Source organism: Natrix helvetica (genome assembly GCF_964273705.1).
Source record: "Natrix helvetica genome assembly, chromosome: 1".
NCBI lineage: Eukaryota > Metazoa > Chordata > Lepidosauria > Squamata > Natricidae > Natrix > Natrix helvetica.
Genome location: NC_138548.1, coordinates 326,660,713 through 326,684,476, shown reverse-complemented (window position 1 = coordinate 326,684,476; position 23,764 = coordinate 326,660,713). Strand labels below are relative to the sequence as shown.

The 23,764-nt window shown below is 40.0% G+C and overlaps 1 protein-coding gene across 2 annotated transcripts in view; it reads left to right on the top strand.

Annotated features, from left to right (window-relative positions):
• PPP4R2 (protein phosphatase 4 regulatory subunit 2) overlaps positions 1-19,746 on the top strand; it is a 33,305-nt gene extending 13,559 nt beyond the window's left edge. For both annotated transcript variants that reach the window (XM_081936331.1, XM_081936332.1), the window contains exons 3-9: positions 996-1,166; positions 4,826-4,919; positions 6,893-6,930; positions 12,019-12,093; positions 13,481-13,624; positions 14,820-15,094; positions 17,617-19,746. In XM_081936331.1, the coding sequence (XP_081792457.1) occupies positions 996-1,166; positions 4,826-4,919; positions 6,893-6,930; positions 12,019-12,093; positions 13,481-13,624; positions 14,820-15,094; positions 17,617-17,930 (1,111 nt within the window). In that variant the 3' untranslated portion in view covers positions 17,931-19,746. The remainder of the gene's footprint in view (positions 1-995; positions 1,167-4,825; positions 4,920-6,892; positions 6,931-12,018; positions 12,094-13,480; positions 13,625-14,819; positions 15,095-17,616) is intronic.
• Positions 19,747-23,764: the final 4,018 nt, after the last annotated feature.

Genomic DNA, 23,764 nt, shown 5'->3' with positions numbered 1-23,764 from the left:
GTTGCTTCTCTCCTTGATTAGTTTCCACCCATTGCTTCTTGTTCTACCCTCAGGTGCCTTGGAGAATAGTTTGACTCCCTCTTCTTTGTTGCAACCCCTGAGATATTGGAACACTGCTATTATGTCTCCTCTACTCCTTCTTTTCATTAAACTAGACATACCCAGTTCCTGCAACCGTTCTTCATATGTTTTAGTCTCCAGTCCCCTAATCATCTTTGTTGCTCTTCTCTGCACTCTTTCTAGAATCTCCACATCTTTTCTACATCGTGGCGACCAAAACTGAATGCAGTATTCCAAGTGTTATAAGGCATTACCAAGGCATTATAAAGTGGTATTAACACTTCACGTGATCTTGATTCTATCCCTCTGTTTATGTAGCCTAGGACTGTGTTGGCTTTTTTGGCAGCTGCTGCACACTGCTGGCTCATATTTAAACGGTTGTCCACTAGGCCGCCAAGATCCCTCTCACAGTTACTACTATTGAGCAAGGTACTACCTATACTGTACCTGTGCATTTTGTTTTTCTTGCCTAAATGTAGAGCCTTACTCTTTACGTCTGGGACTATATGATCATTAAACCCAGTAACTTACAACTTTCCCTGCTTTTCCATTCATTTTCTGAGAAAGCCAGCAGGGAAGGCTTCAAATGATGATCATGGGGTATTGCAACTGTTTATAAGTACAAACTACTTAACAAGCGCTCAGATTTTGATCACATGGCTACAGATGTGCTTGATAGCCAGAACGCTTGAGGACCAGTCATAACCACCAATTCAGGGCTGTCATAATTTTGAATGGTAACCAAACAATGGTCATAGGTCAAGGATACTCACTTTGGTTTTAAAGAACAGCATATTTTGCATTTACTCAGTTTTTTTCCGGCTTTCCTGAAAAATTGAAAATGCTAAACTTGCTTTACTGTTTTAATATAATATATGCGTAACACTTTATTTTTAATGTTAAGTACGTATTGTATATTTCTTTTTTTTTTTTAGGATTCAGTGGTCACAGTTCAAGGGATATTTTATTTTCAAACTGGAGAAAGTGATGGATGACTTCAGAACTTCTGCTCCTGAGCCAAGAGGCCCTCCTAACCCTAATGTGGAATATATTCCCTTTGAGGAGATGAAAGAACGGATTCTGAAAATAGTTACTGGCTTTAATGGGTATGCAGAATTATATCAGTAACTTTGTTATTTAGACGCTTGATTTGTCATCAAATTCAGGATTCTGTTCTGATCGTCATATTGTATTGATTTTTCTGTCATATATGCAACATAAATAATGGGTGTAAATAAATGTTTGTTGGCAAAGTTCTACTCTTAATGCAAACATTTTGAATTGTGCTCTTCTATGAAATTCCCTTGCTTGTCTTCTCTTAGCTCAGATTATACATGAAGCTATTGTACTCCAAATTCTAGTGGACATGTACCTACAGTTATTTTAAGCTTCTATTTATATCAGATATAACATTGTAGATCAGACCCTGAAACCTTTTAGTAGTTCTTTAAAAACTTGGCTTTTCTCCAAGCTGTGGAATAGATTAATGACGTGCCCATTAATAGTTTTCATTGTGATTTTCTTTTTTTTTTTTCAAACTGTAATTATTTTTTAACAAAATTCTTTAAGATTTACATACCCGTCTTTCTCCAAAAATAAGACGGGGTCTTATTTTCTTTTCACCCCCAAAATAACCACTTGGCCTTATTTTTGGGGAGGTATTATTTTTGAGGTTCAGGAAGCGGTGAGCGTGATCACCTCTTGGCTGCAGCTCTGTTGCAATATTTTCGGGGAGGGCTTATTTTAGCGCTGGTGCTCAAAAGCCCAATTGGCTTATTATCAGGGGAGGTCTTATTTTCGGGGAAACAGGGTAGATACATTATGTGGATGACATAACATTGGCCTATGCTAAATGTTTCAAGTTGTACATCTTGTTTCCTTGATTATTTTTCCCCCAGATTATTTAAATTTCAAAAAATATATACAAATAAGAAAAGACAAAAAAGAATTTAAAAATGGGGGAGTGCAGATAAGAAGGGATTTTTTTATTTTATTTCCAAATGTCTTTGATACAGGAATTGACTAGTTGCTTGTGGTTAACTCTGCAAACTGCTTTTTAAATCAGATAGGATGTTTTGCATTATTTGAAATCATACTTAAAATGTATACTCTAATCCTGTTTAGAATTGCAATTGGAATAATGAGTAATTTAATTATGGAACTGCAACAAGGAAATATTGTGATGCAGTGATTTTCAATCTGTGGTCTACAGACCCCTGGGGGGGGGTGCAATGTCACAGGTGAGCCGTGAAGGCTTGGAAGAAATGTTACAATTTAAATCTTGAATTAAGTCTTGATGGTCCATGATGCGGATGTCAAGCTCACTATGTCACGTTGCCGTCACGTGACATTTCACAACATTTTCCCCATTCATGGAGCTGGGGTAGGTGTGGCCTGTGTGTGACACATCCAGCTTGTGGGTCGCCAGTTTGACACCCCTGATCCATGGCCACAAAAGATATTGAATGGGGGTCTGTGATGAAGAAAAGATTGAGAACTACTGTTTTAATGAATTTCCAAAGTGGGTTCCTGAGAAAGATTTATTAGGAGATTAATTTAAGAAACCAAAGCTTTATTCTTATCAGAATAAAACTTTGACTTCTTAATTCCCTAATTGCAGAATTAGAATCTCTTCCAACCAATGAATGATCATAACACAGGAACTGCTTCTGTTAATTCAGAACGTGTGAGGCATTAATCTGTATAGAAATTATATGTATGTATGTAACATAATTATAGTTTCTTCCAGAGAGCAGAATCTGTCTGTTATATTATTTGGCAGGGATAACGTTTATATTTATGAAAAATTGACACTTGGTGAAGATGTTTTAAGCACTGAAACACTATAAAGAATTTCGCTTCTGCTGAACTGAACAAGAGTATGAATAAGGAGGCTGTTTAAAATGGAAAGTTATTTTTGTTTAATCAACATTTAAACTCACATAGTTCTGACATTTGCAGTATGCAGCCTATCATGATGCTTTCGAGTCATCAAACTGCCTACTCTGCTCTATTATTAGTATATTAATCATTCACTGAAAATAGCTACCGTATTTCCCCGAAAATACGACCTGTCCTGAAACTAACGCCTTGCCACATTTTTCGCTTGGGCAAAAATATAAGCCCACCCCTGAAAATAAGCCCCTGGACAACGCCCCCCCCAATCAGCCAGGCAGAGCACCGCTCACCGGCCTAGCAGTATCCCAAAGGCGCCAAGCCGCAGGAGCTGGGGGGAATGCGCTCGCGTTGCTTGGCACCTTCGGGATACCGCTAGGTTGGGGAGTGGCGTTCTTCCTGACTGGAGGGGGGAGTTGCCGGGTAGCTGCTCCCTTGTGAGTGGGCTCCCGAAGAGCTGGGCACAGCCTCAGGGGCGAAGCAGCCATGAGGTGACCATGCTCACTAGCAGCCCTGACCTAGGGGGTATCGCTAAGGCACCAAGCCACGTGGTGCTCTGCCCACCCCTCAGCTCCTGTGGCTTGGCACATTAGGAATATCCCCTAGGTCAGTGCATGGAGCTGTGCCCAGCTGGAGAGGAAGGTTGCGCGAGCGTCTCTCCCTTCAGGGCCAGAGTGCCACTGCGCTCCAAACATAACTTATTCTCCAGCTTCCAAACTCCAAAACCTGGCTGCCGAGTCTACCAGCAGCGGCCGCTCTAGGAGTGTGCTCTATGGTTGTGGGTTGGCTGCTGGAAGACTGTCCGGAAGACTGTCTGGCAACCAGCCCACAACCATAGAGTGCACTCCTAGAGCGGCTACTGCTGGAAGACTCGTTAGCCGAGCTTTGGAGTGTGGAAGCCGGAGAAGAAGTTATGTCCGGAGCGCGGCGGCGGTGCCCTAGCCCTGCAGGGAGAGCTCGGCCAGGGCATGGTGAAGCTGGGAGGCATGCTTGCTGGGGGCAGAACAGGTGCTCGCGCAACCCCTCTCTCCAGCCGGGCAGAGCTCCATGCACTGACCTAGGGGGTATCCCGAATGTGCCAAGCCGTGGGAGCTGGGGAGCGGGCAAAGCGCCATGTGCCTTGGCGCCTTAGGGATATCCCCTAGGTCAGTGAATGGTGCTCTGCCTGGCTGGAGAGGGGGGTTTGCCGGGTCGTTGCTCGTGAGCATGGTCACCTCATGGCTTCGCCTCTGAGGCTGTGCCCGGCTCTTCGGGAGCCAGTTCACATGGGAGCAGCTGCCAGGCAATCCCAAAACAATAAGCCCTTTCTCTATAATAAGCCCAAGGCCATATTTCATGGGGCAAAAGAAAATAAGACCCTGTTTTATTTGGGGGGAAATACGGTATAGTTGATGTACTAATTTTTAAATAGTCGAGGATTCATTTACATTTGAAAAAGAAGCAGTTATTTTATATTGTCGAAAGCATATTTTCAATGAGTAAGTTTGTATCGCTTCCTATGAAGGAATTCAGAAACCTTTATAACAGAGTGTATCTCTCAACACACCTATCTGAATATCTAAAAGCAAGAGATTTTTCACTTGGTCCACCCCTTATTAATTTTTTGTACTATACAATGGATAATAATAATTAAGTGAATGTTTGTGGACCCTCTAACCATCACAGGATACTTTGGAGGCAAGCACATATTTCTGTGATCTTGCAGCTCCATCTACTGTTTGCTTAATGTAATATAGTTTTAGAGGTAATAAATGAACAAGTGGAAATGTATGGTTGTAGATTTAAAAATGTACCAACTGAACACGTTTATTCATTCTCTCATTCAATATGCATTCAAAGTGAAAAATTAGCTTGTTTCAATTTGTTTCAGTATCCCATTTACAATTCAGCGACTTTGTGAGTTGCTAACAGATCCTAGGCGGAATTACACGGGGATAGACAAATTTCTCAGAGGAGTAGAAAAGGTAATAGTGAATTATTCTTGTTCTTGAACTAAAATTGTAGCTTTTTTAATTTGTTTAATCTTTTAGCAGAATTAATAGAATTAACAGGATTTTGTTTTTTAGAATTGCTAAATACTATAAACAGCAATTCTACTTCAATTATATTTCAGCATTGTCTTCAGTTGTTCCTTAATGAGTTTATATTTATTGTATTTTAATTTGCATTTATTTGACTCTTCGATGAAACACATTTACTGATGTCAACCATTCCCATGTACACTGTACTATGGGAGATTGATTGATCTGGCATGATTTTATTTATTCATTGATTGATTTTATTTCTATAGCTGTCCATGTCAACAAGAGTGGCGTATATCATAAACAAAAAATATTAAAATGATGTAAAATAAATATATGGCACCAAGTTAAAAGGTTCTTATGGATGTCAATGCAATCAGAAAAGGGGACTCTGAATATATTTAGGGGGCCAGGCCCTGACACATAACCAAGTATTTATGGCCTTGTGGAACAGTCAACAGGGTCAGGGTCATCCTGATATCTGAAGGGATAATATTCCAGAGTGCAGAGCCTACGGCAGAGAAGTTATGTCTCGTGGTTCCACCGGCTAACAGGACCTGCAACATGTCCAACCTGCCTGACAGAACTACTGCTAGTTCTGTCAGGCAGGTCAGAAGCAATTTGGAGAATATGGCCTTTAGATAACCTGGCCCTCAAGCCGTGAAGGGCTTTAAAGGAAATAACCCGTGTCTTGAATTGCATCTAGAAGCATACTGGTAATCAGTGTAGCTCACGCAACAGTGATGCTACATGTGTTGAATACCCCACACCCATTATTACCTATGCAACTGCATTCAGCACCAGTTGAACTTTCCAAATGCTCTTCAGTGGTAGCCCCACGTAGACTGCATTACAGTAGTCCAGGCAAGAAGTCACAAGGAGAAGACTGAGTGTGAGCAAAGCCGATTCAAGTATGGGTGCAACTGGTATGTACAACCGTAAGCTGTACGAACACCCTTCTGGCTATGACTTCCATCTCGTCTTCTAACAGAAGCCATGAGTCCATGAGGACCCCCATATTGTACACAAGGTTGATCTGGGGCCACCACATCCAGTACTAACTCCAGGTCACCTGGAGCCCTAAATGCCCAAAGTTGCTTGGATTGAGTCGAAGGCCACTGCAACTCAGCCAGACCATTACAGCCTCCAGGCAGTGAGATAGGATGTCCAAGGTATTGCTCAGGCAGTACCTTACAAAGTAGGGCCATAGGATGGATCTCCCCCAACCCCACCACCTGGATCTTTCCTCCTCCCTCAATCAACCTAGACTCAAACTGACTCGGGAGGAACGAGGAGGACCACTGCAATATTGTACTGCCCACCCCTAATTCCAAAAGCCAGTCTAAAGGGTCACAAAGTGTGAGAATGGTCATACTACCCCATCCCACTTATCAAGGAAAGAGTAGGCAGGCTGAAAAAGAAGTCTTTGAAAATAAGTGGAGGAAGACAAATGTGTATGTGCATGCCTTCGAGTTTGTGTTGACCCCTGCCTGGACCTGGCAGGTTTCTTGGTAAGGGTTTTTCAGAAGTGGTTTTCTATTGCCTCCTTCCTTTTGGTTCATAATGAATGACTGGCCCAGGCCACCCAGCTGGTTTCATGCCTAGACTAGAATAACTGGTTTTCTGGTTTTCTACCTCATGTCTTAACCACTACACAAAAAAATGGTTTCTCAGAGGAGGACAATGCCATGCCAGAGATAAGGTTCAGATTGACTGGGAATCAGGAGGTAATATTGCGTAAGTCTAGGAGACAGAAGTTTATCTATGTCTTATGATATAGACAAAGAGCTCGAGAAGCTGTTGAATCAGATGCTAATAAGGACCAACCAAACAAGATGCATTGTTGACTTGTAAAATTTGCTTTTACTTTTTCCATGAGTCTTGATGTTTTCTCCCCCCTCCCCCCTATTTTACAGAATGTTATGGTTGTAAGCTGTGTGTATCCTTCTTCAGAGTGAGTATGACCTTCGTTACCTTTATTTTAAAAGTTGAGACTGCTCATTGTCGAGATTGCATTGCATTTGTTATCGAGGGTATGCTTGGGTTTGAGGGGATCAGCATAGAAAATTTCCTGTTAACATGTATTTTGGGGGTCAGTTTTATTTATTAGAAATTAGAATAAGCCTTTTTAATGGTTGGCATACTGTATAAGCCCATGATGGCAAACCTGTGGCATGCAGAACCATTTGTCAGGGCACACAAGGCGTTGCCCTGTCAGCACGCATGTGCGTGCTGGCCAGCTGATTTTAGCCTTCTTTTGAGGCCGTTTTTTTGCCCTCTAGAGGCTTCCCTGAAGTCTCCAAAGTGTGAAAAACCAGCCCTGTGGGCAAACTGGAAGTTCGGGAACGGACTTCCGGTTTGCTTGTAGGACCATTTTTCATCCTCCAAAGCCTTCAGAAGGCTCCGGAGGGTGAAAAATGGCCCTACGGATAAACCGGGAGTCACTTGGTGACTTCCGGTTTGTCCTTTGGGCTGATTTTCGATCTTCAGAGCCTTCCGTGAAGGCTCTGGAGTGCGAAAAACAGCCCTACGAGCAAACAGGGACTTCTGATTTGTCTGTAGGTCCGTTTTTCGCCCTCGGGAGCCATCAGGTTTGAAAAAGATGAAATGAAAAAAAGGAGGTCAAAAATCAGCTTTATGGACAAACTGGAAGTCACCATTCCCAAACTTCCGGGTTCCCCATAGGTCCGTTTTTTGCCCCCCTAGAGGCTTCAGGGAAGCTCCTAAGGCCTCCCGGTGGGGAGGCGGGGGGCTGTTTTTGCCCTCCCTAGGCTCCTATAAAGCCTAGAGCCCGAGGAAGGCAAAAAAAACTTGGGGGGGGTTCACTTATCGTGTGCATGTGCATAGTATTATGGGTGTGGCACGCCGGCACACGAACACTCCCCTCCCGTGTTCCCCCTGCTTTTGGCACGGCAGCCAAAAAAGGTTTGCCATCACTGGTTAGGGTAATATGGGCTTGCTTTTGGGTGATTGTTTTTTTTTTTGTGTTAGGGCAGTGATGGCGAACCTATGGCACGCGTGCCACAGGTGGCACATGGAGCCATTTGTCAGGGCATGCGAGGCGCTGCACTGTCAACTGGCTAGTGCGCATGCGCACGCTGGCCAGCTGAGTTCACCATTTTTTAAAGCCATTTTTCGCCCTCCCCAGGCTCAAGAGGCTTTATAGGAGCCTGGGGAAGGCGAAAAGAGCGTCCCCACCCCCGGAGGCCCTCCAGAGGCTTCATGAGCTTCCTTGATGCCTTCGGAGCGCTCAAAACGACCCTACAAGCAAACCGGAATTCACTTTCTGTTTGCTCGGAGGATCATTTTGAGTGCTCTGAAGGCTTCAGGGACCGTCGGGGGGGGGCGGGGGAGGCTGTATTTGCCCTCCCCACGCTCCTATAAAGCCTCTGGTGCCTGGGGAGGGCAAAAAAAGCATGTAAAAATGGGGGGGGGGTCCCTGTAGTGTGTGCATGCTCACTGGGTGTTGCGCATTGCATTATGGGTGCGTCACACCCACACACAACCCCCCTGTGCTCCCCCCACTTATGGCACGCGAGCCAAAAAAGGTTCGCCATCGCTTTGTTAGGGTATGGGTGATTGTGGTTTTTTTTAATATTGGACTTATGAGCGAGATGGTTTGCACAGACAACAGATGTTGCAGCCTGCCTGATCTGCACTCTGCTACGTTTATGGAAAGAGATTTAACCCTCAACATTTGCTTATAAACCTGCACAGCTTGGGCTGTTAGCTGTGGAAGAAGAGAGCTATGCTGGGCATCTGTTCTTGCTTTGTCTCCCATTGTGTTTTGAAGAGTAGGAGCTGTGTTGAGACTGACTTGGGTGTGTGCCAGTTTCCGACAGCTGGTACACAGCTGTTTTGTTTGGGAGGCATTATTTGTGCCTTGCTCAGAGGTGGCGGCGGCAGAGGTGCTGCACTTGGCAGCAACACTGGTATTTCAGTGGCCAGCAGCAAAGTGTTTGGTTGAAAAGGAGCTGCTGTGGGCCAAAACCTTGGCTCTCGCAGATAGACTGCAGCACTGGATCACCAGACAGCAGCGTTGTCCAGCATGTGTTGCTGAGGACTCATGACAACATGGCACCCTGAGAAGGAGCGGTTTAATTCAGACGTAACATTTTAGTTGATGGGAGGCCTCTGTGAGATTTTTGGTTGTCGTGTGGTAGGGGACTAGTAGAGAACTTTCCCCTCAGTATTGCTGTCAATCTATTTGGTAGACATCTCTTCTTCTCACCTATTCTGAAAAAGAGTCCTGGATTATCTTTCGGTTGTGTTTCTGGATTTCCTGTCCCAATTGAGGTCCCAAATCAAGGGCCATCTGTATAAAATCTGATATATGATATAAGACATATTTTGATTCAATGTAAATTGACAAGGAATTTGTAGTGAGCTAACAAATGCAAAGAGTTTATAGGCAGTCTTTTTCTAGTGACTATAATCAGGATTGGCAACTCTGTCATTAAGCAAAGCAGTCACTGAATGAAACTGACTGTGCTTTATGGTCTTATGTCAGGCCTGCAAAGGTTGTAAATGCAAGGATTACTCACATAATTACTTTTTCATCACTATTGCAATTCTGAACAGTCGCTGTATGTGGCAGTCACTGAACAAGGACTACCTATATCCATGGTCTTTAATAGAATATTTTCAGGAAGGGAAGGCAAAACTAGAGACAAGAAGGTATATTAGAGGGTAAAAAAATTAAAGATTTTTTCCCCAGTGCACAGTTGTGTTTTTGTATATTTGAATAGTTTTTCAGTACTGTTTTCAGTACAGTAATTGATCAGAATTACTGTATTTTTTGGAGTATAAGAAATTTTCCTCTAAAAAGTGGCTGAAATTCTGGATGTGTCTTATACACCGAATACAGCATTTTTTGCCTCCTGAAGCCCCGTCCCTTCACCAAAATGGCCGTGCATAGCCTTATGGAAGCTTTCAGGGAGCTCCTGAGGGGTGGGGAGTGCAGAAATGAGCGAAAAACGGCCTGTTTTTTGCTCAATTTCCCCCCCCCCAAGCCCCTAGGAGTACTTTATAAGCCTCCATAAGGCTATGCGTGCAATTTTTTTGACAAAAAAACGGCCCGTTTTTCTGCTCATTTTTGCCCCACCCTTGCAGGAGCACTCTGCAACCCCCCCCCCCCCAAGGCTATTCATGCCTTTTAAAAAAAACAGGCCCTTTTTTGTGAAAAAAACAGGCCATTTTGGGGAGGTTTGCAGTGGGCAAAACCTTTTTTTTTCCTTTCAGAAAGCTGTTTAGTTAGAGCAGTGGTCAGCAAACTTAAACACTCAAAGAGCCATTTGGATCTGTTTCCCACAGAAAAGAAAACACCGGGAGCCACAAAACCTGGGTGGATGTGGCCAACTCAACATCACTCCCACCCAGTCACATGACAACCCCCCCACAGACATGCCTATCTAGGTTTCATGGCTCAGTGTTTTCTGTGAGAATAGGGTCTCTCTCTCTTCTCTCCCCCCTCCCTCTCATTTCTGTTTTTCTCTATTTTTTCTCTCCCTTTCTCTTCTGCCTTCCTTTCTTTCTTTCCCTTTCTTTCTCATTGAATACGATAGCAAATCCAAAATAAAGTTATTAATTGTAGGAAATTGTTTCTTGGTAATCTTTTCATAGTGAACTCTTAAGTTGATAGAAGTTGGCAAGATTGTAGTAACAGCAATAGGATATATATTTTGATTTCTTTTGAGTTTAACAATATAATAAGTTATCCAAAATTATAAATAATCTTATTTTCAGATGCATTTTTTTGCCATCTCTGTTATTTTCTTTTAAAAAAAGCAGACTTGCTTCCAATTTGTGCCTTCTGGCAAACTGCAGTTTTCTTGGCAAGATCTAGCTTGCCATTGCTTTCGTCATAGGTCTGAGAAAGTTAGTTTCTTTCTTTTCTCTTCCTTTCTTTCCCCCTGATTTTTTTCCCTCTCTCTCATTCTCTCCCTTCAGCTCTTTCATTTCTCTCTCCCTCTCCCCCTTCTCTCTCTAATTTGTTTCCCTCTCTTTTCCCTCTCTCCCATTCTCTCCTTCCAGCTCTCTTTCATTTCTCTCTCTCTCTCTTTTTCCCCTTTTCTCTTTCATCTCTTTCTTGCACGTGCAAGCAAAACACCCTCCTGGGCCGGGATCACGCCAGCGGGGACAGCGACTCCTTTTGCTGCCGCCACTGAGAAGTGAGTAGCTGGCTGCACTGCGCAGGAAAGCCATGCTGTGCAGGAGACTCCTCAGCGCCAGACTCAGGTCAGCGCAGCCACGGTCCCCTTCGTGTGGGCTCAGGAAGGAGCTGCAGCAGCCGTCTCTGATGCAGAGAGGGAAGAGTTCCAGAGCTCTGTGCAAGGAGAGCCCTGGACAGCATAGGAGAGCTGGAGCTCTTCCCTCCCTGCACCCAACCAGCTGCTGTTCCTGCTCTCCATTCCCCTCCTTCCTGAGACAACACGAAGGGGACCGTGGCTCGCACTGACCTGAGTCTGGGACTGAGGAGTCTCCTGCCAGTTACTCATCTCATTGCACAGTGGCGACAGCGGGAGGAGAGTCGTTGTCTCCTCCGCCTTGATCCTGGCCCAGGAGGATATTTTGCTTGTGCGCGCGTGTGCGCAAAAGATGAGCGCGAGAAAAGGGCTGGAGCTGTTCCCGACACTGAGTTTCCTGCAAAGGACGCGGAATCGCAAAAGCAGACAAGAGGCTCGTGCCTACCTACCTACTGTATTTCACTCTCTCTCTCTATTTCTCTCTCTCTCTATCCCTTTATCTACCTAACTACTCTCTCTCTCTCTCTCCCTACCTACTGTATTTCTCTCTCTCTTTCTCTCCCTCTCTATCCCTCTACCTACCTACATTTTAAAAAAAATTGCCTCTTGAAAACCTGTGTGTGTCTTATACTCCGGTACGTCTTATACTCTGAAAAATACAGTATACAACTTTTAGTGGGGAAAAACAAAAACAACTTCTAGGAATCTGGAGATGTTTGTTGTTAGCCAAAATGTTTTTTTTTTTAAAAAAAAACCTATATATTGCAGAATTCTCAAAACACGTTTATTCCTTATAGGAAAAATAATTCCAACAGTTTAAACAGGATGAATGGTGTAATGTTTCCAGGAAACTCACCGGGTTATTCAGACAGGTAAGAAAGAGTACTTAAAAGGATCACATTCTCGAATATAAGATGATGAATTAGTATTTAATTTCCAATCTTTGTGGGTTTTTTTTTAAACACTTGGATATTTAACCATAATTTAATATCTTTGCATCAGGTCATTTCCTGTTCTAAAATTATAGTTTATTTGGGAGATCAAATGTTTTTCCATATATATATATATATTTGTTTGTGTGTGTGTGTGTGTTGTATTTGTACTGATAAATAAATAAAGGGTGACTAGTATAGATCTATTTCGAGCTAATTAGCTCTCATCAGCTAGCCATACCCTTACAGGGATTCGAACCTGGGCTGTATTATATCTTAGGCAGGAGCCACAGGCTGTCCTCCTTATCAGTTGAGCCAGGGAAATAGGTATGTATTTGTGTTACAACCCCTGGTATGCCTAAATATGGGAGGAAGGTCACTACTCCCTCTTTCTGTCCTTCGGCTTATCACAGAAGACGTGATTGCTAGCTGATGAGAGCTAATTAGCTCGAAATAGATCTATACTAGTCTCCCTTTATTTATTTATCAGTACAAATACAACACAAATATAAAAAGGCAACATTAAAAATAAAAATATGGTTTTCTGCCTGCATGGTCTTTTGTGATAAGCCGAAGGACAGAAAGAGGGAGTAGTGACCTTCCTCCCATATTTAGGCATACCAGGGGTTGTAACACAAATACATACATACATACATACATACATACATACGGAATGAATATGTATGTATGTATGTATGTGTTTATATGTGTTTATATATATATATATATATATATATATATATATATATATATATATATATATATATATATATATATATATATATATATATATATATATATATATATATATATATATATATATATATATATGTTGTATTTGTGGTGATAAATAAATAAAGGGAGACTAGTCTCCCTTTATTTATTTATCACCACAAATACAACACAAATGTAATAAAGGCAACATTAAAAATATGGTTTTCTGCCTGGATGGTCTCCGGGAGTGATCCGAAAGACAGAAAAGGGAAGCAGTCTGTTCCCTCCCATATTTGGGCATACCAGGGGTTGTGACACAATACATACATACATACATACATACATACATACATACATACATACATACATACATACATATAATAGAGTATCTAAGTTATACTTTGTTATACTAACATTATACCATACTTTGATTATATGAAAGTATTTTGTTATTATTGAATAGCTTTTCAGTACTGTTGAGGAAAATTATGTGACTTTCATTATTAAACAACTGGCAGGAGTCCATTTATAATAAGAATAAATTGATACATGTTTTGGGATCAAAGAGAAACTTGGCTTTCCAAATTCAATTAATTAAACGTTTTCTTTGCAGATCTAATATAAATGGTCCTGGAACACCCCGGCCTGTAACTCGACCAAAAGTTTCTTTGTCACCTCCTATGACAACAAATGGTTTACCAGACAGTTCTGAAAGTAAGGAGCTGGGCCTCCTGCAAACTGAAGAGAAAATGAACAGGTTTGTAAGATAAATATAGTGTGAAACACACTGGTTAGACTTTTATTAACACTTTTTTTAAAATCCCATCCTTCCTTAGAAACCTTATATTTTATTTCTATCAAAATATGCCATGTTTAGAAAAAACACAGAAAGTTCCTCGATCTAAAACCATTTCTTCAGTGACTGTCCAATGTGAACTACGAATTTACAACCCTAGATCCGAAGTTACGGCTGTTGAAGCACCCGGTGGTTGCATGATCAAAATTTGGGCAATTGGCAGCCCACCAGCACTTACAACCCCAGAGGTGCTTCACCCCCAGCACCATTGTTCAAAGCAGCAGTTCCCCTGTAGCCCTGTGCTCGCACTTTTCCTCCAGCTACTGATGAGGCCTACTTGGCCTACTCTCAACAAGCCTTTTTCTCGATGGCCACTCGCATCATTCTCCAACTCAGGCACACCATTTATGCTTCAAACAGCACACTCCATTCTTGCAATGCTTTGGAAAGTCTTCAGAAAGCATTTGAGGAATTCTGAAGCCTCATGGGAAAGAGGTGTGCCCTACCTTCTTCAAATGGCAGGCTCATTCTCACAAGGCCTAGGGAGGACCTCAGAAGTTTTCCAAAAGCTTTCCCAAGCATTGCGAAATTGGGGTGTGCTACTTGGAGAATGATTTATGTGCACAATTTTGGAGAACAGCACAAGCAACTTTTTAAGGAGGCCTGGCACAGCCAACACCTGTTTTATAGATACAGTAATTGTCAGGCTAGAAACATCTTAGCAGTGACAGGAAAATTGCAAAAATCTACAGGACCACAGCAGAAATTTTTTATTGTGCAAGTAAAAAAAATCTGTTTGTACCAATATTGGAATGTATCCATTGATCATAAAGAACCAGATTTCCTGTACATTATGAATACCATTTTGCTTAAAACAAGTTTTTATTTTATTTTAAACAAGATTTCCAAGTTGAATTGGAATGGTGATGCTGGCACAATTGGTTTGTATCAAAAGTTTTTAAAAAAAAAAAAATTCTGTGCATCTTTGCAAGAATAGTTAAGTGTTTAACAAAATATTTCATAAAATTATATTTAGGCAAAGTGGTAGAAGTTACCCAAATCAAGAGGATTGATTCCTTAAGATGCAATATCCCTGCTTTATCTCTTCATATGAAAATATGATCCTTTGTGTTTCCATTATTTTTCTCTCTTTTAGTGAATCACCAGCATCTGAGCCTGAAAGAGTTCAAAACTGTCCTGTAAAAAACAAACACCCTGGAGAAGATCCATCAGAAATGGAAGGCTATGAAGTAAAAAGACTTAAATTTGACAAAGAGGAGGTAGCTGACGAAACCTCCAGCCAGACTGGTTCCCATGAAACTTGCTCAGCAATGGTAGAAGAGACTGAGACAACGTCTGCATCTCAGGATAAAGAAAAAGAAGCCATTGGAGAGAGAGAGCATTGTAAAGAAGAAGTTGAAGAGGAAGAAGGTATATATCATTTCAGTAGAAAATGTATTCCCTGGTTATGTATTTAAAACATGGCTTAAATTTACTTTTATCATTTATTTTGAATTCCATGAGTTGAAATCAGACTTAAACCTAAATAATAATTTAGTTGTAATATGTCCCATTCATTTCCATAAAGAATAAGATCCACATCCAACCTAATTTTATTTGAAGTTATGCTAGTTTGTTTGAAGTATCCTAGTTACAAGAATGAGAAAGATCTGGGAGTGGTCTTTCTAATAAGCTTCTATAAATATACTGTACTATGTTTTGATAGTACAATGAAATTGCGTAGATTGTATATTAAATTTAGACTGAACTTCAATTGTTTGTGCCAGTGGTCAGAGGCGAATGTGTGTTGTGTTTTGTAAATCAGCATTGTAAATAGCTGATTTTTGTGCAGTGACATTTCCACAAACTTTAATTCATAAAAGGTCACTAAAACTGACTTTTCATCTTCTGCCTTCGTGCCAGTGTAACTGCAACATTTAGCAAATTGTGGGGTCCTTGGTGCTTTCTGGGTTTGGTTATTTTCATGAGATGTTTATTACTCAGCTAGATAACATCAGTACTAATAGGGAATGAGGTTTCCTCTCATTTTATATATGTATATAAGTACATTTATATATAGTTATATACTTGTCCTATCAGTGTTGGTGGGGTTTGGTTTGTCACAAAAAAACGACCCAACTAGAGAACATACAAAATCATCATCAACCTCTTTGAATGTATACAATTCACTAAAAGAAGACGAAAACAACATGCTACCCTTTCTGGATATTCTCATCAGAAGAGGCAATGATTGCAAATTAGAAATGCAAGTCTAACGTAAAACCATCCACACCAACCAAGCGCTCTACTATCAAAGTAACAACACAACCTCCCATAAGAGAAGGTGTGTAAGCACAATATGGAGATGAGCACAAACACACTGCAGCATCTCTGAACATCAGAAAAAGGAAACCAATCATCTATACAACATCTTCCAACAAGATATCCATGCAACTTCATCAAATTGCGGTTCTATCCAATTAGCACAAGCAATACAATCTGTGAAATGATTAACATTGCCAATGTTACATCAAAAACATCTGAGGAAACCACCAAGAGTCTATTACAACCACATGGCATTGTAGCACACAAACCAACCAAGGCCCTCCAGAACGTCCTAAGTAAGCCAAAAGGCCCAGCAGCCCTAGAAATAAAAACAAGTCCTCTACAGCATAGTGTAAAGACCTCAATATCCACTATGTAGGACAAACAGACAGAAGACTAGCAGGTCGCGTTCATTAACAACAGCTAGCAATCAAGAAACATGATAAAAGCTCAATTTCACAACACATGGACAGACTTAAACCAGTTTCAACTGGGCAACTGTGGCCATTCTAAATTAAGCCAAGTCGAAAAATGCCAGAGAATTCCTGGATGGCATTCAGACAAGTCAGCCATCAACAAGCACATAACATCTACATACCATTCAAAACAGACAATTTAAAAAGTCAAAAAGGAAACAAAAAGACCCAGACAACTCTTCATCAGCAATCAACATCCAGAACAGCAGAGGTTAACATCAAGATTAACATTAGACCAACAATCAAAAAGGAAAAAATCAAGGAACTGCCAAACAAGCTAACACAGAATAGTCCAATCAAGGAACCACCAAGACCACCCCACCCCCACCAACATTGGCAGGACGAGCCACCAGTAGTATATAAAATGAGAGAATGCACCACTCTGTATTAGAAATGATGATGTTGCCTAGTTTGGTAATGAAATGTCTGCAAAAAATATATTAAAAAAATAAGCCAAGCTCAGACAACACCAAGGTTTGCACAATTCAACCTGGGGCTACAAATAATGTGTGGGATCAGAATTGGTCTCCTTAAACTGGAGATTGATTGTTAAATTGATTGGTTGAACTATCTCATGTAATTGTGTTGTAATATCATCATTGGGGTGAATGGAATGTTCTAGTTGGAGCAGCAGAATATAGTGATCCATTTCTGGCTGCCAAGCTTCCTATCTGTAAATATATTCTTCTACTATTTTGCTTGTTATTCAAAATGAGAAATTTAAATACACAGAGAGCTATGTCTTGTGACTACCACATGCAGTGACCCTTTCCCTGCTATCTAATTGATATTGTAGTTCTCCATACAAATAAAGGCTCCATCAAGATGATCTTAACCCAGTCTGGTTGCATCATGCAGTTTTCTTGGTAGTATTACAGGATTGATTTGCCATTGCTACCTTACAGGGTTCCCCTCTCCTCCAGTTTTCCAATCTAGGCAATAGATTTGGAGTTCCCAAGGGTTTCCTTATTCAAGAACTAACCTAAACTTATAGCATCTTTTAAGTTCACAACTAACAAGGTCAGCTAAGTGCTGCCACCTGCTGAGGCATAAAGCACAAGAAGAGGTGTATTTTCATGATTGTTACCTGTATAAACCTATAGCGTTGCTTTGTTTTAAACATCCATATAACAGATTCTAACTTTATTCCAGACTCTCTCATGATGTCAAGAGAAGTGTTTCCAGAAAGAAAAGTTCTAGACAAAGACAGTGCCTCCTTACTTGAGAAAGAAGATGTTTCTGAGGAGAATAATCAAATTGGAGAATCTGACCAGACTCAAGCAATGAAAGACTCATCTTCTCCAACTAGTGAGAACAGTGGATCTTTTAGTAGCAAAGCTGACAGCAGTGACAAAGAAGAATTGGGCTCAAATGTTAGTGAAACTCCTGAAATTGCATCAGAGACCCCAGTGGAAAACAGCGATGAAGCCACAGAAGCTGCAGACGAACCTATGGAACAAGACTAATAATTTTAATATACTTAGAGGCAGTATTTTCCACAAGGCTCTGGTTTTACACTGTATAAATAATTTTATGTAATAAAAGTGGACTGTTAGTTTTCCAAGAGAAGCAGGCTGTAAATTGAACTTCTCAATGCGTTAAATCCTGAAGGACTTGTACTTGTTACTGTGAAATATTGGCTCCTTCAGGTCCTGCTTGCCACTGAAATTTCAGTATGGTCAAATCTGGTCTGTGTATAGTTTTTTATTATTTAGAATTAAAATTTTTAAACTGGAAGGCAGTTCTGACAATTTTTTGGAGATTCTACATTTAATTACTTCTCTCTCCTTTAATTCCCCTGAATGCTATAGCAGTTAATTTTTGGTTTGGTTTTTAACACTTCAATTTCTTGTTGGTTTATAGATTTTCATTTGACTACATTTTGTCCTTGAAAAAGCTACACATTGGCATATAATAAATACTTTATAATATACAAATCTAAAGAAAATCTATGTTTGCACTTTAGATGCATTTTCTGTTCCAGACAGAAGCAACCAAGTTCTTTCATACAAGAAAACATTTTACCCCCGTATAAACCAAATAAAATTAGGTCCATCTGATAGCCTAAAAGATCCAAATGTTGAAAGTACCAGGTCAAATACATTCCAAGAGTTCTGTTCTAACAACACTTTGTACATTTCTGAGGTGCCTGGAAGATAGGTTTCCATTTTACTGTTGAAAAACTGTGTTGAGAACAGATTTCAAAATAATATCTTCAGCTTTTTTTTTGTAGCAGGAATGTTTGCAAACCTGACAAGATAGTTTCTGTGAACTGAGAAAATTTCTGACATTACATAATGGTTTTATAGTAAGAGATCAGACTGATATGAAATGCTGCAGCATTGCATGTCTTAGTTACGTATCAGAACTGAATGGCTACCATTTGTATATTATTTTGAAAGTGAACTAAATATTTTTGAACATGCCACTTTGACAGCCAGTGTTAACACTTCCTTTTCAAAACCAGCTCAAAGCACAATTACTGCTTTAAATACGTCACATTATATTTTTCAGACATCGGTGTGTAAAAACACTCAAAATATAACCTCCCAGTCACTTACTGGCTGCCAAATTTATACCTGTTTCTTCAACTGTACCTTTTTGATATTTAGAATTTTTAAATTTCTGTAAAGTAGATTTTTGTAGATTGTAAAGAGTGCTCACTGCCATTGTGAAACGGTATATAATTGTATAATTTGTGTGTAAACTGGATGCTTGGGCTTTCAATACAGTATTCATATAAAGCAATAAATATTAATGTCATAAAATGTTTGAGTATATTTTAATCAAACCATAATGGGACTCCCTTTGTTGGCAGAGAAGACACATACTGTGGAGTACAAAAATAATCACCAAAGTGCATGCTAACAATTGTACTGCATGGTGGGTTTCATTCTGGAGAACAGTGGGTTTTGAATTCAATGTATTGCAAAATAACTTGAATGAATTTGCAAAACTGCTATCAGGTTAAAAGTTGAAAAGGTGTTGCTTGGGAAAAATATCTAGTGCCCTTCTACATATTTACAAGCGAAAAATCAATTTATATTCAGTTACTTTCTCTTAGCAAGAGAAGAGGGTACTGTAAGCATTTATTTCAAACCAAAACAGAAATTGAAAAACAAGTCCCAAAACACAAATCTATAAGATACACTTTTTTCTCCTTACTTTTTTTAAAGGAATACTTTGCAAATGAGAACAAATTTTAAGTTTAGAGACTTCTGAAATTTTCTTTAGAATGTTTGTGAAAATACTGTTAATAAATTATTATTTAATCATTTGTGATCTTTTGACATGTTTATTTTAACACGGTTGCCCCTATATGGTAAGCAGTGGGATTTATGAACTGTAAAAACTCAAAAGGTAATAGACTAAATGACTTTGAATAGTCCATGTACAGGTAGCCCTTGTTTAGTGAACTGTCTTGGACAGCGACCATTTGCAATTAGGGTGGTGAAAAAGTAATTTTGCGATCATTGCCTGCATTTATAATGTTTTCAGCAACTCAATTTCAGTGTATTCATTTGCCATTATTATGTATTGTCTGGCCCATTTCCCTCCCCACCCCTGAAAGATTGCCTAAAGCTATCTCTTCCTAAGGTGCTTTCCCCATAGTGCATGCATTTCTAAAAATTGCTAACTGCAGGTTAGTCTTAATTAGAATCTTCTGGAGCTGCTGCTTGTCACTGACAAGACTCTAATCAGTTTCACACTGAAGGCTTTTGTTTGCTCCTAAGCAGCTTGTGGCAAGTGTGCTAAGCAAACAGCTCATGCCAGTGCATTCCTTTTGACATGTATTCTATGTCTTGTGTGTTTGCCTTACTCTCTTGTGATCCCTTCTTCTCCAATGAATAAATACAACACATCAATATCTCAACAATTAACCCAGTGTAAGGGTGAGCATTTCAACCGCCAGTGGAGGGGGGGGGGAGCAATAAGATTTGTCCTTTTACCTAGCTTCTTGTGAATCAAGTTCCAGAAACCTGTTTGGGGTCACCTGGTTTTTTGGGACTCATTTTCTGATGCTATAAAAAAGAAAAGAAAGCTAAACTAATATTGTAAGCACTGTCATGGTTATACAGTATATCTCCCCCCCCCAAAAAAAACCCACCAGAAATAAGCTTAAAGACCAAGTTGCTGGTTCCAGTTGCAGTCACTAAACAAGAACCACTGTATAATCTCTTGGCATTACCACTCACCTGTTTTCTACAGAAGTGTCATTTTTGGGAGTGTAGGGTCTTTTAAAAAACAAACCCCCCACTGATACTTCTTTCTGTACTCAGTTGTGTCTTCTTATGGAATTCCTTCCCTTTGGCAGTGTGTCAGAAATTCTATAGCCCAGGTATCAGCTGCTTTATTTGACCATCCTTATTCAGGTTTGTGCACAATTTGCGCAAAGTTTGTAAATAATTTTTAACCTGTTTTGTTAACCCCTTTTAAGCTTTTCCCTGGTTAGGATTCCCTGTTGTTTTAACTCTTATTGTAGTTTGGATGTAACACACAAGGTTATAACTAATAATTGTTATTATAGAAATAGCCATCAAAGCAGAGACTGGGTTGTCCCAGATCACTTCATTTTACACAACTCACCACACAGCTTCCTGTGTTTGCTTCCATGCCTTAATGCAGGGCAATCAAGAAGGTACCTTCCATCTAAGCTCAGAATAAAAATGATGGAGCTGAATGGGACAACAAATTAACATTTCATTTTAATTTGCTTATTATTATTTACTAGCCATGTCAAACAAAAACTGAAGCTAAATCCAGCAAGGGTTGTTCATTACCAGAGAGAAAAAATTGCTGAAAAGTCCACTTTTTCACATACCCTTTTGTAAAACAATAATAAAAATCGGAGAAGATAACAGTATTATTACAAGCTGCTTTTATGGTGATCCGTTGTTCTCTTTGGCTAGGCAGGTAAAAATCCTATAGTTGAGTGGACATGCACTGCCCCCTATTGGCAATAAGGGAAATGCCTTTCTTTGCTCTATATATTTGGGACTGCAGACAGTTTTATGTTGGCAGCAAGTTTTGAAATCTTGACAGTTCAGTCAAAATAACATGGTTCAAAGGACATGAAAGTAACCACAACAGAGGAACCAGAGAGTTGGTTCAAGTTTTCAGTGCAAATGCTTGATTATTAAAGGAGCCAAAATGTTTAGAAAAATAAAAAGGAAAAAAAGACAAAAGGAAGGCTAAATTAAGAAAGAAACTGACAACATAGTTATATTGGTTACAGAAAACAGCAGAGAATATGAAATTACAGGCAAAAAAAAACCCAAATAAATATTCTAGCGAGAGGGCAAAAAGAAAAGTGTTGACAGTTTCAAGTGTAAGGTTAAAACTTCTCATGCCGTCGTCATCTAGAAAAGCAGTAAACTTTAAAAGGAAATAAATGTGTGGTTGCTACTTCATATTAGTGTCGTTTGCATGTTACACAAAGTGTTCTTCCAGTCTATGTTCTCTTTTCGCAGGCTTTTCTTTGTCATTAATGAACAAATGCATCTTTTCATACAACGGTGAGGGTCAACTTTTACAGGTAAGCCCTCAATTTGCAGCAGTTCATTTAGTGACTGTTCAAAGTTACAACCGCACTGAAAAAAACTTTTTCACACTTGCGACTGTTTCCACATTTCCATGGTCACATGATCAAAATTCAGACGCTTGGCAACTGATTCATATTGATGATGTTTGCAGTGTCCCGGAGGGGAGCATGTGATTCCTCTTTTGCCACCACCTGACAAGCAAAGTCAATGGGGAAGCCAAATTCACTTAACAGCCATCTTAGTAATTTAACAACTGCAGGGATTCACTTAACAACTGTGGCAAGAAAGGTCATAATCTGGGGCAAAACTTACTTAACAAATGTCTCACTTAGCCACAGAAATGTTGGGCTCAACTGTGATCATAAGTAAAGGACTGGCTGTACATTATAAGTTGTTTGTTTTATTTTGGGGGGACTTAATTTATGTGCGGCCAGAATCTGAAACAGGGGTGGGTTCCTGCCGGTTCTAACCTCTTCTATAGAAGAGGTTCCACAAATCTACAGTGCCGTTTAGAACTGGTTCCAGCTCCCTCCCCCCGCCTGTCCACACATTATCAAGATGAAGAGCGAGAGGACGAATTCTGGGAGTTGAAGTCCACAAGTCTTAAAGCTGTCAGGTTTGAGCATCCTTTTTCTAACAGGTTGGGGGTGCAAGGGTCTTGTAACTTGACAGCTTTAAGATCTGCGTGCTTCCACAAATATTTTAGTAGACATTACATCAGACAATCTCTGTTACTAATATGGAACAAAATTAAACATGACCACTATACCAAAATACCTATTTGGCTATCTATGATGGAAGCATACATACACCCAAATTTAATCAACATGGAAAATATAGTCACATATAAAGAGTTATTGAACAGGCAGGGGGAGATCAAAACCAGATCAGAACTGACATCACAAGGAGTACAAATAGAATGGTGGTCTTATTTACAGATACAGTCAAGGTATGCACAGGATAGGAAGAACGAAGGTATTGCCAAAGACTACACAATATTAGATAAACTTTTGATACAGACAGAAAACAGACTGATCAAACTGCTGTATAGATTCTTGTTGGAATATAAACTAGAGGAGGAACATGTCAAAGAAACCATGGTCGCCTGGGCGAAAAATTTCGGTTACAATGTAGAATTGGCTAAGTGGGAAAAACTTTGGATACTTAATCAGAAACTAACATTGGCTACGGCGTATAAAGAAAATCTTTATAAGATGTTCTACAGATGGCATCTCCCCCCAGCACGGCTTTCCAAAATGTTCAAAAATCTGGCCCCAAATTGTTGGAAGTGTAAAAAAAACACCAGGCACTTTCTATCATATGTGGTGGACATGCAATGAGGCAAAAAAATATTGGAAAATGATTCAATCATGGTTAGAACAAATTATGTTTAAACCAGAAACTTTTCTCCTAGGCATAATACTGGAGGGGTTTAAGAAAGATACACTTTATTTATTTATTTATTTATTTATTTATTTATTACTTGAACTTATTAGTCGCCCCCTTATACATATACTAACTGCAGCGCGCATAGCCTATGCACAGTATTGGAAAAAAGAAAATACACCATCAGAGCTTGATACAATCAGAAAAGTGCTGGCCTGTGCAGAAGCAGATAGGCTTACTCTTGAACTTAAAAATAAAGGGGAATCAGAATATTTTGAAGTATGGAACAGATTTTATGATTGATATAAGACAAGATGACAAGACTGGAACAAATGTATATATTGTGATTGGACAGAAGGACAGACAATGTA